This window comes from Pleurodeles waltl, chromosome 8, assembly GCF_031143425.1.
Source record: "Pleurodeles waltl isolate 20211129_DDA chromosome 8, aPleWal1.hap1.20221129, whole genome shotgun sequence".
Classification (NCBI taxonomy): domain Eukaryota; kingdom Metazoa; phylum Chordata; class Amphibia; order Caudata; family Salamandridae; genus Pleurodeles; species Pleurodeles waltl.
Window position 1 is genome coordinate 532,747,302 of NC_090447.1, and position 16,439 is coordinate 532,763,740.

A 16,439-nucleotide genomic window follows, 5' to 3' on the forward strand; every position below is an offset into this window, starting at 1 on the left:
GGGCCCTTGTCTGGCAGAAGTAAGTTAATGTGAGTGCAGTGATTGGTTGGATTGGGCCCGTGGCTGGCAGTAGGAAAGGGTTGGTTGTTGTGCCTAAATGGCGTGTGAATGGACCATAAAGTGGTTGGTGCCTTGACATGGCTCTATAGCTCAACTTCAGAAGGCTTGGTTTCAATTTTTAGATACTTTGAAGTATTCATGCTTTGAAACCATAATTTCTGGAGGTCCTAAAACCAACCAGTGTGATGGTGGATTAACTTTAACATACTAGTACTAGGGGAGTCCAAGGGTGCAGGACTTTCTTGGCTCTCACCGGTTTTCCTTCACCCAGAATCCCCTTGAAATCACAAACTTTGCTTAAAAAATACTTTTGCCTTGCATTTCTGTGAGGGAAAGTCCCGGAATCTGCAGGCAGTCACAAATTTTCTACCACCTAGCATTCCACTATGTCACCAGAGAAAAACATTGCCTCACTTGTGTGGGTGGGCAAGTGACCGAGACAGGGAAGTACCCAAAACGGATTGTGGAGACATCAAAATTACCTACCACAAAACAGCCTAGTTTTGTACGACAGTCCCCTGAGTAGTTGATTCTGGGCTCTTTGGCCATATAGGGGAACCCTACCAAACCCAGACATTTCTGAAAACTAGACACCTGGGGCAGTCCACAGAAGTGTGGTGTGTCTGGATTTCACAAAGTTTTCTTACCCAGAATACCTTGCAAATGTGAAATGTTGATTAAAACACTATTTTTCCTTGCTTTTTTGTCACAGAAACTACAGGAAGGTGCAGTGAGCCACAAAATTCCTACCACCCAGGGTTTCTCCATTTGTCCTGATAAAAACACAACCCAACTTGTGTGCCTGTGCCTAGTGCCTGCGTCAGGAATGGATCACTCCAGGGTTAATAGTAGCCCTTATGCAAGGACTACCATTGACCCTTGTGTGATCCATTCCTGTCACGGGCACTGGCCTACCCACACAAGTGAGGTACCATTTTTACCGGGAGACTTGGAGAATGCTGGGTGGAAGGAATTTTGCGGCTCTGCTCAGATTCCAGGACTTTTCATCACCAAAATGTGATGAAAAAGTGTTTTTTCGCCACATTTTGAGGTTTGCAAAGGTTTTCAATTTAAAAATGTGATGTGTTCATGTTGCGTTTAGGGATGTTTCCTGTCGTGGGCACTAGAGCCCCACAAGTCACCCCATCCTGGGTCCCCCTCTGTGTCTACTTTTCAAAAATGCACAAGTTTGGTAGGCTTCCCTAAGTGCCTGCTGAGCTGCAGCCCAAAATCTACAGCAAGGCACCCTCCAAAAAAAAAAACAGTTTTCACTGTAAAAATGTGATGTGTCTATGTTGTGTTTAGGGGCATTTCCTGTCGTGGGCACTAGGCCTACCCACACAAGAGAAGTAACATTTTTATCGGGAGACTTGGGGGAATGCTGGGTGAATTTTGAGGTTTGCAAAAGATTCTGGGTAATAGAATCTAGTGAGAGACCCACAGGTCACCCCATCCTGGGGTCCCCTAGGTGTCTAGTTTTCAAAAATGCACAGGTTTGGTAGGTTTCCCTAAGTGCTGGCTGAGCTACAGCCCAAAATCCACAGCTAGACACTTTGCTAAAAACAGGCCAGTTTTCATTAGAAAAATGTGATGTGTTCAAGTTGTATTTTGGGGCGCTTCCTGTTGCGGTACTAGGCCTACCTACACAAGTGAGGTATCATTTTTATCAAAAGACTTGGGGAAATGCTGGGTGGAAGGAAGTTTCTGGCTTCCCTCAGATTCCAGAACTTTCCATCACCGAAATGGGAGGAAAAAGTGTTTTTTTTTCTCTGAATTTGGAGGTTTGCAAAGAATTCTAGGTAACAGAACCTGGTGAGAGCTCCACAAGTCACCCCATCTTGGGTTCCCCTTGGTGTCTAGTTTTGAAAAATGTGTGGGTTTGGTAGGTTTCCCTAAGTGCCTGCTGAGCTACAGCCCAAAATCTACAGCAAGGCACTTTACAAAAAACCCTTCAGTTTTCAATGTAAAAATGTGATGTGTCCATGTGGCGTTTAAGGGCGTTTCCTGTCGTGGGCATTAGGCCTACCCATACAAGTGAGGTACCATTTTTATCTGTAGACTTGGGGGGATGCTGAGTGAAAGGACATTTGTGGCTCCTCTCCGATTCCAGAACTTTCCATCACCGAAACGTGAAAAAAAGTGTTTTTGTTGCCAAATTTTGAGGTTTGCAAAGTATTCTGGGTAATCCTAGTGAGAGCACAGCCCCACAAGTCACCCTAACCTGGGTTTCCCTAGATGTCTAGTTTTAAAAAATGCATAGGTTTGGTAGGTTTCCCTAGGTGCCAGCTGAGCTAGAGGCCAAAATCCAGAGCTAGGCACTTCGCTAAAAACAGGTCAGTTTTCATTAGAAAAATGTGATGTGTTCACATTCTATTTTGGGCTGTTTCCTGTCGCGACTACTAGGCCCACCTACACAAATGAGGTACACATTTTTATCGGGAGATTTGGGGAAATTCTGGGTGGAAGGAAGTTTGTGGCTCCCCTCAGATTCCAGAACTTTCCTTCACCAAAAAGTGAGGAAAGTGTTTTTTTTGCCACATTTTGACGTTTGCAAATGATTTTGGGTAATAGAACCTGGTGAGAGCCCCACAAGTCACCCCATCCTGGGTTCCCCTAGGTGTCTAGTTTTTAAAAATGAATAGGTTTGATAGGTTTCCATAAGTGCCGGCTGAGCTACAGCCCAAAATCCACAGCTAGGCACTGTGCTAAAAAAGGTCAGTTTTCATTAGAAAAATGTGATGTGTTCACGTTGTGTTTCGGGGCATGTCCTGTCTCGGGCAAAAGGCCTACCCACACAAGTGAGGTACCATTGTTATCGGGAGACTTGGGGGAACACTGGGTGGAAGGAAGCTTGTGGCTCCCCTCAGATTTCAGAACTTTCCATCACCGAAATGTGAGGAAAAAGTGTTTTTTTTTGCCAACTTTTGAGGTTTGCAAAGGATTTCGGGTAACAGAACTTGGTGAAAGCCCCACACCATCCTCAATTCCCCTAGCAGTCTAGTTTTGAAAAAATGCATAGGTTTGCTAGGTTTCCCTAGGTGCCAGCTGAGCTAGACGCCAAAATCCACATCTAGGCACTTTCCAAAAAACACGTCAGATTTCAATGTAAAAATGTGATGTTTCCATGTTGAATTTCCTTTCGCAGGCACTAGGCCTACCCACACAAGTGAGGTACCATTTTTATCGGGAGACTTGGGGGAACACAGAATAGAAGAACAAGTGTTACTGCCCATTGTCTTTCTCTACATTTTTTCCTTCCAAATATAAGACACTGTGTAACAAAGAAGTCTATTTGAGAAATGCCTGTAATTCACATGGTAGGGTGGGGACCCCTAAATTCAGACATGTGAAAATAACCACTGCTTCTCAACACCTTATCTTGTGCCCATTTTAGAAATACAAACGTTTCCTTGATAACTATTTTTCACTATTTATATTTTACTAAATAAATTGCTATATACTCGGCATACAATGAAAACCCATTGCAAGGTGCAGCTCATTTATTGGCTCTGGATACCTAGGGTTCTTGATGAACCTACAAGTCCTATATATCCCCATAACCAGAAATGTCTAGCAGACGTAATGGTGTATTGCTTTCAAACATCTGCCAAAGCTGGAAAAAGTTACAGAAGAAAACGTAGACAGAAATGAGTGTTTTTGTTTTTTTTAACTCAATTTCAGTATTTTGTTTTATTTCAGCTGTTACTTTCAGTAGGAAAACCTTGAAGGATCTACACAATGACCCCTTGCTGAATTCAGAATTGTATCTACTTTTCAGAAATGTTTATCTGTCTGGGATCCACCATTGGTTTCACACCCATTTCTGTCACTAACTGGAAGGAGGCTGAAAGCTAAAACAAATAGCAAAAATGAAGTATGTCCCAGTAAAATGCCAAAACTGTGTTGAAAATTTTGCATTTCTGATTCAAGTCTGCCTGTTTCTGAAAGCTGGGAAGATGGTAATTTTAGCACTTTATTTTGGCTTTGGCTAATTTCTCGGTCTCCTCCTTTACAATCACCAGAACATTGGGAAAAAAGGACAAAAATTTGGTGTGGATAGCCTATGTGGACAAAATGTTATGGGGGCCTAAGCACGAACTACCCCAAATAGCCAAAAAGGGGCTCAGCACCTCAGGGGGGGAAAGAGGGTGGGGGGCAGAAGTTAAGGGGTTAATATCACTTTAGAGAAGAAATACCTTTACTGCTACATGAAACTTGGGAGATAGGGGCATGTGAGGCTTGAAGCCGCCAGATCATTGTGAAAGAGCGAGCCACTTTATGAATAGTATGTATTTTCCCTCTGCCTAAGACAAAAGGGTGAATAAGGCACTAGTCAGTCACACAAACCAACACATTGGTATGATCAATAGCTGAGCCTTTTAGAACTGAGAAGTACTGTATTGTGCTGCAGAATTTACATTGCACTTACTACCCTTATATGAGGCGAAAAAGCACGTGTCTGCATGGGTAGCAGGCTACACTGTGTACTGTGTGTGCTTGAAAGGAAAGGATGCTATCCTTGTTTTGATCCTATGTGAGAAGTGCTTCCATTTCATGCAATGACCAAAGAGATATGGTTATTGTGTCATGGGACACAGTGTGCAGCAGTGTGATGGATGATGAAGTGTGAGAGACAGACGCACAGATTTATGGTTTTCAATATGCTGGTAACTTTGAAAAGCTCTGAAAGTCCTTTATGATATTTCTTGTGATATAGTCTGCTTAGCAGTTTAATACATTGGGTTGTCTAATCAGAGATTTTGTGTATAGTTGCGGTCCTGAGTTGGCATGATTGTAGGGAGAGAGAAGTGTAGAGATCTGTTGGGATGAGAATGTTTACTATAATCCCATATCTGAATGTCTTAATGAGAAGAAAAGAAGCAGTCAGACTATATATATATATGCGTCTGAGGCTATGACTTTTCTGGACTGTGTTACTGAAATGTGGTAAGGTGTACTATCTAGGGAGTAGCCATGTTTTCAACTGTCTTTGGAAATGTATATGGTCCTTAGTGCATTTAATGCTGGCTGGTAGTGAGTACCAGAGCTTGGCAGCTTACACTGAGAAAGCAGTGCCTCCTACTGATTTCTTATGCTAAGGTGGCATGATGACGATAAGGGGTGGAAGCCTGGAGCGCAGTGCTCCATTTGGTTTGCAAGGCCTGACTTTAACTTGTAGGTGTAGCAGTCCTTTTCCTTGGAAGTCAGAATGCCCTGAATATTGTTTTTCCAGCCATAGGTATCCAGTGAAGCGATTGCAGGACTGGAGTCATGCGTTCTCTTGGGTGAAGGTGGAGTAGAAGTCTTGAGACAGCATTTTGGATGAGTTGTATCTTGCAAATGATGAATGCAGGTGCACCAAGGTATAGGCTGTTGGCATAGTCAAGCTTGGAGACTACGAGTGTGGGTTTATGTTGGTATGCAAGGTGTGGGAAGATGCAACAGTTTTTTCATTGTGTAGAAATGATATTGTGATATTGTTAAAATGCAGTATTAAGGATAGGTATGAATCCATTGTTACTCTAAGGTTTCTAACTTCTCTTGATGTTGTTGGAGAGGCTTTAATTTCTTTAGGCCATATGGAGGTAGACTGGTACTTTCTCTGCCTTTGCAATTTGAGCTTTAGATGGTTATTCATCATCCATGTGTTTATGGCACGGAGACAGTCATCAAGTTGTGAATTTAGAGGTATTTGGGGTTATCCATTTCTGGGTTTGCTAATGCTTGTTTTAACAAAAGGTTCAATCATTTGCCATTTTAAACTTGTTTATAATAGTCTATAACCATATTGAAGTAACATGTGGATGTCAAATGATAGAGCATACTCTCTAACACATAACCAGTACTTATGCTTATTTGTCACTTAGCTCCTCAAAAACTGAGCAATGCTGAGGTTAAAGAGAAGGGTGGTTTTTACTGTGTATGCCTTTGATGTGGCCACCTGTGACTGTTTTACATTCCTTGCTGCATTTAGAATCAGCAATGTAGTAAGAATCGTCCATTTTCAGGCCCCATTTCGGCCTGGCCTTTATATTTCTAGAGCAACTGGTGGCCATTTGGGATAGTACTTAGTTTACTCTTTGCAGGGGTGCTTGGTAGTCTGTTTAGTCTTTTTTTAGGTTTGACCATATTATTGGGCAGATTGGTATTTAATCACTAGTGCACTGTGGGTATGCAGCAGATGTTCAACCTGGTGCACCAAAGAAAGCCCACATGTGCCAAGTTTGTCTGTTCAATGGGACATTTTGCCCCAGCCACCAAACAATTTCAGAGAGTTTACTCTACAAAGGAACAACATTCCTTTAATATGTGCAACAAACATCACAACCAAATATAGTTAAATACTTTGAATGTGTGGGTATATTTTTCAAGCCACTTCAGAAGGCAACACCAAGCGGCCTCCAATCCACAAGGGATCTAGAGGGAAGTAGAAGTCTCATAGAACTGAGACCTGGTCATGTGGATTCCGCTGGAACTGGTACCATGAAGCCAATCATGCTCCTATTTGTGTGCCCTTTTACGTGGACATCATTTAGGGGTCGCAAGGGCTTGCAGCTGTGTCCCCTGGCTTGGCCCTTGCGACCCCTGGCATCACCTTTGCAACCCATGGCCTTGGAGATGACAAAATCAGTGCCAGGAACATAGGGTCAGCTTGTCCTTATGGACGTCGATCAAGGCTCCACTTTCCTTGTTTTCTGTTAATTTGTTTTATTGCACTGATAGTGAATAATGTTATATTATCCACTATTAGTGTATTTAAAAAATGGAGGACAATTAGCTGGAATATGATCGGTCACCTGAGGTAAGCAAAAACGTTTTTAAATGTATGTGTGCACGCTTGTGGGTGAGATTGTGCTTATGTGAGAGAAAGTGTGTGAATGTGTAAGCATGTGCGTAAAAGTGAAGGTAATGTCAAATGGTGTGTGATGTCACTTCCACCACCCTTGGCCTTTTGGTGAATTGACGTCCATGCCCTTTTAAAGGATCCTGAAATCTCAAACATTTTGGTAGCCTTAATTCCTAAGCCTTAGAGCAGAAGGCATGAAGGTGTTTAGTTCTTCCTTAAAGGGGGGTTACTCCGAGTAATATTCCAATAAATATCATTCAGAAACGATATCCAACGAAGATGTACTTCAATGTTATTCTTCCATTCTATTATTTGTGTACAATCAGATACCATGCTGGGAGCCGCTGCATGCCGATTATTCCAGATACCCTGCTAGGGGCAGTTCTGATCTTAGAAAGGAGGAATTAATTTGACGGGCTAATTTTACTGATGAAATTAAGAATAAATATTTGCCTTGAAAATATGTTTTTTTCAGTTTGAAACATTTGTTTACTGTCTGATGTTTATGGTTAACTGAAATTTAACAAATTGAATGTAAGAATAAAACTGAAGCACAACACCGTTGGATTTCGTTTCTAAATGATATTTGTTGGAATATAATCTGGAGTTACTTCATTTAAGGAAGAACTGAATGGAAAACGCACTACTGGGGTTCAGTGCGGAGGCTTGTGGCGCCAGACTAAACAAGGCCTAACCCTGGGAATACATGCTAATGCGCAGGAGTTAAGTACAAGCATCTTGTGATCCAGTACCTGTTGTACAGTGGACCTTAAAGCTAGATTCCAAGCCTTGATTGTTTCTCTGTGCATGATCTTCTAAAACGAACTTGGACTGGCAGCATAACGTTTTGGAAAGTCTTCAAAGAATAACCCTTGTGTTAAATAATGAAGAGGCCAAAGGAAAAGTGCAGATTGTAAATGGAAGACTGGGACATAACGGTGATTGTGCAATTTAAAAAATAAACATCACTAAGTTTGCCCTTTTGTCAAGCTTGGAAGACAACTCTTTAGAATCAGTGCTTGACTGAGTTAAAAACTTTGTAGAAATATTGGTTTCCCAAAGCTGTTCTGTGGGTGAATACCATTACTGACTGTCATTCTGGCTTGTCTCAAAATAACTAGGGGCCAGATGTACCAAACGATTTTGCATTCGCAAACATTGCGAATCTCTAAATTTCACTGTTTGCAAATGCAAAATAGCCTTTCACAATGTATGAAAGGCATTGCAGTCCCATGTTAGGGAATCACAATATTTTGCGATTCCCTAAAATTACGACTCCAAATAGGGAATCGCAGTTTGGGGTTCCCTAAATAGGAAATTGCAAATAGGGAATTCCTATTTGCAATTCCCTAGTCACATGTCACGAGCATTTCGTAAATGTGAACTGGGCATTTAGGAGATGCTCTTACAATTAACTCCAAGTTGAAGGTAATCATGTGCAATTTAAAAAGATGTATTAAAAATGCTTATTTTAAAGTGCCATGTAGTGCACACATGCCCCTAGGGTATGTGTGCGCTTTACAGGTGCACAACTTTTTTTCGAGGTGCATCAAAGGGAGCCTTATACCCTTGGCATCCTTAGTTTCGCATTTCCTAATTTGCAATTTCCTAATAGGAAATCGCAAATTAGGAAATGCAAAACCATTCGCACCTATAGGAACGTATGGAGTCGCAATCCCTAATAGAGATTCCCTAATAGCGATTCCTATTCTGTATGAAAGTTACATAGCATTCCCTATATAGCAATTTCTTAAAATTCGCTATTAAGGGAATGCAAAATGTGATTTGGATACATCTGGCCTGAAGTCACTCTGACAAGCAGTCTACAACTCCGACATGCATCTGCAGGTTAAGGGCTTAGATCTCCTGCAGTTTGTCAACGAGTAAAGCCCTTTGTTGACTGTACGCCAAAACAGACCAGCAAAGAAAGCAAGAGCTCATCAGGCCTTAAATACTATAAGCACAATCGATGGGGGGCTCCTGAACTAAAGTGTACGATGCAGCTCCTCCCTTACTAAAAGGTCAGCGACTGATAGCAAACACAGGGGCCAAGTGAATGCATGCCTGGGAACGTATGGTCGGGGCAGCCCTAACCATAACAGTCACCACAAGGAAAGAACCCAACAGATAATATGCTGTGCATGCTTAACACCTGTAGTCTGCAGAGGTTTGACCAGCTTCCTCGAGGGAAGAGAAGGGGCAGTGCCATGGAAGCTGGAAAGCATTATGAGCACAGGAATGGGCAGGCCTCGATGTGCTTCGATTCCTTTTAACTCTCTTCTTATTGGTTCAGGTTATCTCACAATACGGGAGGAAGACAGACCTGGGAGGAAATCCTACAATGGCAATGTATGTGCTATATCGAACGATAAAACATTTCATAAATCTGTCCGTTGTATTTTTTATTCTCTTTTTTTGTTACTTTTAGGTGTCTAGCACCCAGAATCATTTAAGTACATCTATTAACTGACAATAAATAGTAGGAAGGGCTATACAAATTCGATACTACAAGGCTAAATTCTGAATTTTGCATCACATCTCCAAATATGGCAAACTCTGTAGCAGGGAGTTCACAGTAGCTAGAAACTTACCATGTGTTTTAAAGCATGGGAAAGCAGCTGCCTCCCAGATCGCTCGTCAAAATCAGCAATGATCCAGATGGTAACTGCATAAATGACATCTTCATCTGAAAGCAACAAATAACCTAGTGAAATACATCGTCCTTTAGAAGAGCAAAAGTTCCAAAATAGTCTTCAGCATAAGTGAGAACGAAACTAATGCTTCAAAACCGCCACTACAATAGGTTAAAACACTTCATAGGCACAGTTTACAATTTTAATGTTTTGGTTTCATACCACAGAACGTGTTTAGGACGTTTACACCAAATATTAGCAATAGGTGTTCTCCAAAGAACAAAGAAACTGCATTAGATGAATGCACGCTTAACATTTTCTTCTGAAGACATACTTACTTCTAAAGATAATAATAATACCGATAATGCTATGTACAGGGGCTTTTTCAGTTAGAATAATGCCCATGCTAATCTGAGAGTTCAAGCGTTTCATTAAACTGCACCGAAACCCACAGACAAGGGAATTTACTTAATGCACGACTGCGTCCAAACGCTAAGGAACGAGCATGAAATCAGAAGAGCAAATAGGAACTAAAGATCCAGAACAGACATCTATAATTATTTGGAACCTAGTTTTATTTTACAAAAATAAGAGAAATACATCTCAAGTTAAAGACATAGAACTCAAGAATATTAACAATAAGACAGCACCCCGAGACTCTTGCTTACAATGGGGCTGAGTGGTGGTTTACCTGCTAGGATGTCCAGTTTCCCTTGCAAACCATCTTCACGGATCAAAGTCCATGCAATTCAAATGTTTTATACTAGCCAATTAGCTAATCACTCCACCCCCGACAGAGACTCTGTTATGACATCGACCATAGCCAGTGCTTAATTTGTAAATTAAAGCGTGCCGGTGCTCTAAGCCCTTCTCTTAAACGCACGGATGCTGCAATTAAATGTGGGAGCACGGAATACTGAGGCAGCGTAATCCTAAAACCATCTCGGGCCTCTTCAATCCATTTAAAGCCACTCCTTGTCCCTGCAGCTCACTCCTACAGCTTTCTGCTTTCTCCCATTCTGACGCTTTTTCGTTTTTCTCTTCCTCCGTCTTTCCCATATGTGTCTTTTGCTCGCAACAAATGCTTGGGCAGAAGAATAAGCACCGGCCACCCACATTAAGTGCGGTGCTCAGCACCGGAAACAACAAGCACAAATTAAGCACTGACCAAAGCAGGTCCCAAGTGTTTCAAATACACTTTGCTTTTGGTCAGAAGATAGAAAATAGCAAAGCTGATTCCCAAAATGTGGCTCTCCCAAGTAAGGGGTGTACTAAAGCACGAAATTGTGTCCCTTTTAACCTGAACCGTAAGAGCTAGGAGACTACTTCTACTAGTGACATTGATCTTAGGTAACAAGTGCAGTTCCAGCACATGCATGGAAATGACTGAGGAGGTTCCAGGGCAGCTGTTGAGTAGATTAAGAAAGCGATCAGAGAAACCAGGGTGATTAAGAAGCGTGGGAACACATGCAATATGTTTCAAATGTAATATTTTAGATTAATTTCTAGTTTTGCAAAGCCAATCTGATATTTAAATAAAAAATGCATCTTGGCTATTCTAAATTGCAACGATTTGTTAGGCTCGGCGGATGCAGCACAATTTCATCAGCCCCTACAGCTGTGACAGTCCCCAGCCCACAATATACAACATATTGCCCAGTACCTCTTCGTTGCTTCGCAAGGAGTGTTGGAGACTGAAAGTCCTAGGAAGAGGGCAGCTGTGGTAGAGGGATAGAGGCAGAGAATCCAGATCTTTTGACAGCAGGGGCCAGGGGATACTCTCGAACACTAGACTGCTCAGAAAGTTCTCTTATGGTGGGAGGTATTACCTAATCGGAGACCCCCATCAAGATGAAATACTCGTTGCTAGACCTTGCGCTATCCCATACAAAGACAACAATATGCTCCTGCGGGTTAGAAGAGGAAGGACACTGGGGCGACCACCATATATGACAAGCAATTATTAATCTTGTGAAAATCAGCCTTAAATGTGTATAAACCGCTCAGGTTGCATAAAGTAAGTACATCGTAAGGTCACACGGAGGCTTTGACCACACATATTTGGAAATTAAGCCCTACCATATGGAATGAGAAGCAGCCTTAACACACTGTCGGCGAGGCTTCAGTGTTGAAATGATAAATCAATTAAATTTCACCATATAAATTCCATATCTGACATTATGCAAATGGACTGTGGCTATACATTTTGAAAGCAGGGTTCAACTGCACAATGGTATGATGTAAATCAAGTAAACGCGACTCACTTGCATTTGTGTACAGGTGATATTTACTAACTCCTTTTATTATTTAAGACTGGAATAGCGGTTCACTGTTGTAAAGTATGTAGTGCTTAAAAGCCTATCTTTTTAGCTAGCTTTGTTTCAGAATGATGGAGCTAGAACAAACATTCTCATGGCATTAAGGGTTCTGGTGAAAAATAAACTACTTGTACATAGAGATCTTTGTTTGTCATAAAAATTACTTTTTTTTAAAACTGAAACCTTACTGTAAATCATGAGCTAGCTAGCCATGTAAATAATTAACACTAGAGCTTCAATCGAGAGACAATTTACTTCTTTGGGGGCGGGAATAAGTGGTCATATTTTTTGATTCCTGTGACCATTCTAAGTGGTTCTAAGGGGAATAAGGTGGGACTTTGCAGAGTCTGTGAGGGTGGCGTTCCCGTAGTACAATCTAGACAGCACCAGCGTTTGCACAGCAGATTTGAGATCATTCAGCTGTAGATAGGGTTTGATTTTGTTCAGTAGTTTCAGGTTGTAGAAGACACATTTCACACTATTTTTATATGATCTTTCATTATCAGTTTGGGATCCAGTGCAATTCCTGGAGATATGACTGAGTCAGTTAGGGCTAGGCTGCAGTTGAGAGAGGCTATGGAGTTTATCCATTCTTGCATGAAGGAGACTGCTCAGTTTTTGATATGCGGAGAATTTCTGTCTCATTTTGGTTGAGTTTTAGGAGGCTGCTACATAGCCAGTGTTGGACTTCTTTGAGGCTGGCCTTTAATTGGTGTATGTTATCTAGTGAGGAGATTTCCATGTAGAGCTGGGTGTCACTGTATATAGAGGGAAGGGGTTGTTTGCTTGGTTGAAGATGACGATGAGGGGTTCCATGTAGATATTGAACAATGTGGGTGAGATGATAGAGCCTTGAGGGACCCCATGGGTTATAGCTGTTAAATCAGATGTCTGGCTGCTTAATTGTATTTTTTGAGAGCGGTTTTGTAGGAAGGGTGTGAACCAGCATAGGACCACCCATTCCGCACCGATCCTTTTTTGGAGGGAATCTAGGAGAAGCTTGCCGTCAACCTTGTCAAATGCCGCCAATAAGTCTTGGCGTATGAGCAGGCAGCATCGGTCAGAATCCAGGGATTTGTGCAGGTCATCTACTATGTTCAAATTAGCTGTTTCCATGCTGCATCCTTTTCTGAAGCCCAATTGGTGAGGGTCCAGGGGATTATTGTTTTCAATGTGTTGGCTGAGTTGTGAGATAACACATCTCTCTAGAATTTTGTTTAGGAAGGGGAGATTGGAGACAAGTCTGAAGCTACTGAGGTTGTCTGGGTCTGCTCCTGTTTTTTTAGCAATAGCGTGGCTAGCCTGAGTTTGAGACAGTAAGGCATCATTCCAGTCATCAAGGAGCTGTTTATGATCTTAGTCAAGAAGGGGGTTAGTGCATGACTGAGTTTTTGTGCAAGGGAGGCATGGAGGCAGTCCGCTATGTGGAAGGAGAGTTTGGACTTAGTCAACAAAACAGATATGTCCACCTCCGAAAGTGGGTTGAATACCTTCCAGTTTCTATGAGTGATGTGGGGTCCTTGGATTCGATTGCACTCGTTTTTGTCCTGTGGAGTGATCGTTGCTAGGGTGACCAAGGAGGGGAGATGTTATCTTCATTTCTGGGAAGGGGGATCCCCTTGGAAGACTGGTTGTGGTTGTCAAGGGAGAGCTCGATCTTCGCGATTTCATCATTGAGGAAATTGGCGAACTTGTCACATCTTTCTTTGGATATCTGAGGGTTTTTTAGGGCTGGTTTGGAGGTATTATGTTTAAAGATGTTGAGGAGCTCTTTGGGGCAGTTTGTGGCCTTATCTAAAGCATTGCGGAAGAAGGAGGCTTCTTCATTCATGACATGTTTTTTATTTTTTTTAAATAATTCTTGTGTTCCCTTCAGAGCTGGTCAAGGTGTGCTGTGGAGGTATTGGTCCGCCAGAGTCTTTCAGCTGCTCTAAGCTGTCTTCTTTCTGTGTTGAGGTTTTTGTTGAACCAGAATCAGGATGGTGTGTTTCTCACCTTTTTTAGTTTCAGAGGGGCTACTTGGTCCAGGATGGGGGATATCGTTGGGTTTTTGTGAGAGGTGAGTTCCTCGTTGAGAGGTTCTCTGATGAAGAGGGAAGTAGTGACAACATTCTTTCTTCAAGGACCACTAGATGAACTTACTTTATGTTTCTCCTCCATGGGAGGGTTTGTTTTGCATATGAGTTGTGTGGTTTACTTATACTAGTCATTCCCTCTCCTCCTGTGCCCTGCTATATGATATACCGTCATTGCTGATGCTTTCCCTCTCAATACTGCACCACTCTCCCCAGTGATGTACCGCTACCCCTGTTTGCCTCCATACCTTGCCGTCACACATATGCCACAAACTGCAATACAAATGTCTGTTTTCTCGAATGTTTAAAATGGTTGCAGTTTGGTTTTTCTTCTTTTCAAATCATTATTTTTTTTATTCTTTTTTTCTAATTAGCAACTTCTACTACTACTCAACCTACACAAGAAATAAATGTATAACCTGTCCTGCATATGCAATGTATAACATGTTGTACCTGTTGCTACCAGCTTTTACAAAGCTCTCTGAAATATTTTTGTTGCACTATTGTATAGAGGTGCAAATGCCCTGAAAATGTTGCACTTTACACTGTTAAACATGTAAAATTTCAATACAAAAAAGATTAAGTTGTCCTCCTATCTGACACCAGATAAGACAATGAGGGTGAAGAGAGGACATGGGAGAGGCATGCACAAAACAGGCTCGACTACCTCACCTACCCATGCTTTAATTTAAATACTAAACAGACTTGGTATCTTGCCAGCCCACCCAAACACTGTCTGGTAGCTACCTGCCTGCTCAAACTGAAAGCCTACCTGGTGTCCAGCTACACTCAGCACCACCCTCGTCTATGTCCTCCCCGCCCTTTTCATTCTCACGTTCCCCGCCCAAAATCCCCAAAATACCTGGCCGCTTGCCAACAACCCATCGCCAAAGCAAAAATTACACTTTCTATCTTGCCATTCTGCCACACCACCCTCACTGCATTTCCTCCTTCATGTCCAAAGCCATGTTTCTCTGCCTTCAATCTGAGAGCAGAGTGTCAGTGTTGTGTTGCCAGGAGTTCTGTGAGAGCAGGCCCAGATAACAATGCTTGTCAGTGTGGTCGTTTGGAGACCCATATTTGACAGGTGAGGAGGCAGCTGGCTATGCTATCAGCAGCTTCCTCTGGTGTGTGGACACCTAAGAGATAGAGAAAGTGGGGGATACAGCAGACAGTCAGCCATCTGGGATGGCAGACAGTCAATTCAACCACCATTCCACTTCCTCCTTTGGGTTTCTGGAGATAGAGGGAAGGGGAGTGGGATGATCACCATTCTGCACAGCTTTGAGACCAGATTTTTTTCAATGTTCCTAAGTCAGAGAACTGAATAACCAAGTTCTGAATCCGGTGTTTGTGACAAAGACTTCTAAAGGAAACAATACCCACAAGTCAGTTAGCTGATAAGCACATTAGCTTGCCATCTGCCCACACCAAATTCATAATAAATCCAAGTATTTAGAAGGAAACATTAACGATTCTCACAACTGCTACTACTTACAACAACCCCATACAATTTTAGAGGTTAGGGTATGGGAATGCCGGTTGACAGGAATTTTGAGCAGCAGATTCCAGAATTTTCCACTCTCAGAAATCTGATGAAAACTAGTGAGTTTAGCCATTGAGCCTTACAGGGCATTCTGGATAAGACACTGTAGTGGGATCCACCAAGTCAAACCATCCTGGGTGTCTAGTTTTCAGAAACAACTGGGTTTGGCAGGCTTCTTTTAGTGGCGGCCGGGGCCACATACTGAAGTTATCCACATCACTAAAATGAGTCCGTTTTCATGGCAAAAACTTGATGTCTTCACATTGCATTTTGAGGCCTTTTGTTTCACTTGCAATAGGTCCGGCAACACAAGCATGGTATTATTTTTGTGGGAGGAGCGTGGGAATACAGAACAGTAGGACACTTGTTATTAGCAATTGCATCTCTCTCTATCTATGGCTTTAAAATTTGTGCAAGCCAGAAAAAATACACTTTGGAAAATGCCCTCAGAATCATATGATTATATGTATCAATCAGCCCAAATTCAGAGCTGTACAATTGATCACTATTAATATACTCAGTGCTGTTCGAACATAAAAAAAAATGCATAGGTTTAATTTGTTAGATTTTACAGCACCAATCACTGCACGGTCGGTTCATAACAAAATATCAATATAAGTTTAATTAGGATGCAGCCAAGCACCAATGGCGTAGGTCACACGAACCGGAGCTCCCACCTAGCTAACCTCATCCAGCACCATCCTGTCTCTACTTTTGGATTGTGGAGCATCCACTCTATGCTGCGAGTTCCCCCTGACCCCACTGCACGATTTGATGGCCCATGAATGGTGCATTGAGGAGCCGCAGAGGTGTCAGCAGCACCCTAAGCGAGCTGCAAGTCAGCAATTCGAAGATAGCAGCTCAGTGCTGCGTGGCTCTACCAGACGTGGCTGTGGTGAGGCCCCGGCCCAAATCTGACTTTGAAGATGTACCTCTGCAGTAGAGATCCCAGGGCCTCCT

General features: G+C 42.3%; 1 protein-coding gene across 1 annotated transcript in view; it reads right to left on the reverse strand.

Annotated features, from left to right (window-relative positions):
* The window catches only part of UGGT2 (UDP-glucose glycoprotein glucosyltransferase 2), a 1,372,316-nt gene that overhangs the window by 570,663 nt on the left and 785,214 nt on the right, over positions 1–16,439 (reverse strand). The window contains exon 20 of the mRNA XM_069204567.1: positions 9,499–9,593. Coding sequence (XP_069060668.1) covers positions 9,499–9,593 — 95 coding nt within the window. The remainder of the gene's footprint in view (positions 1–9,498; positions 9,594–16,439) is intronic.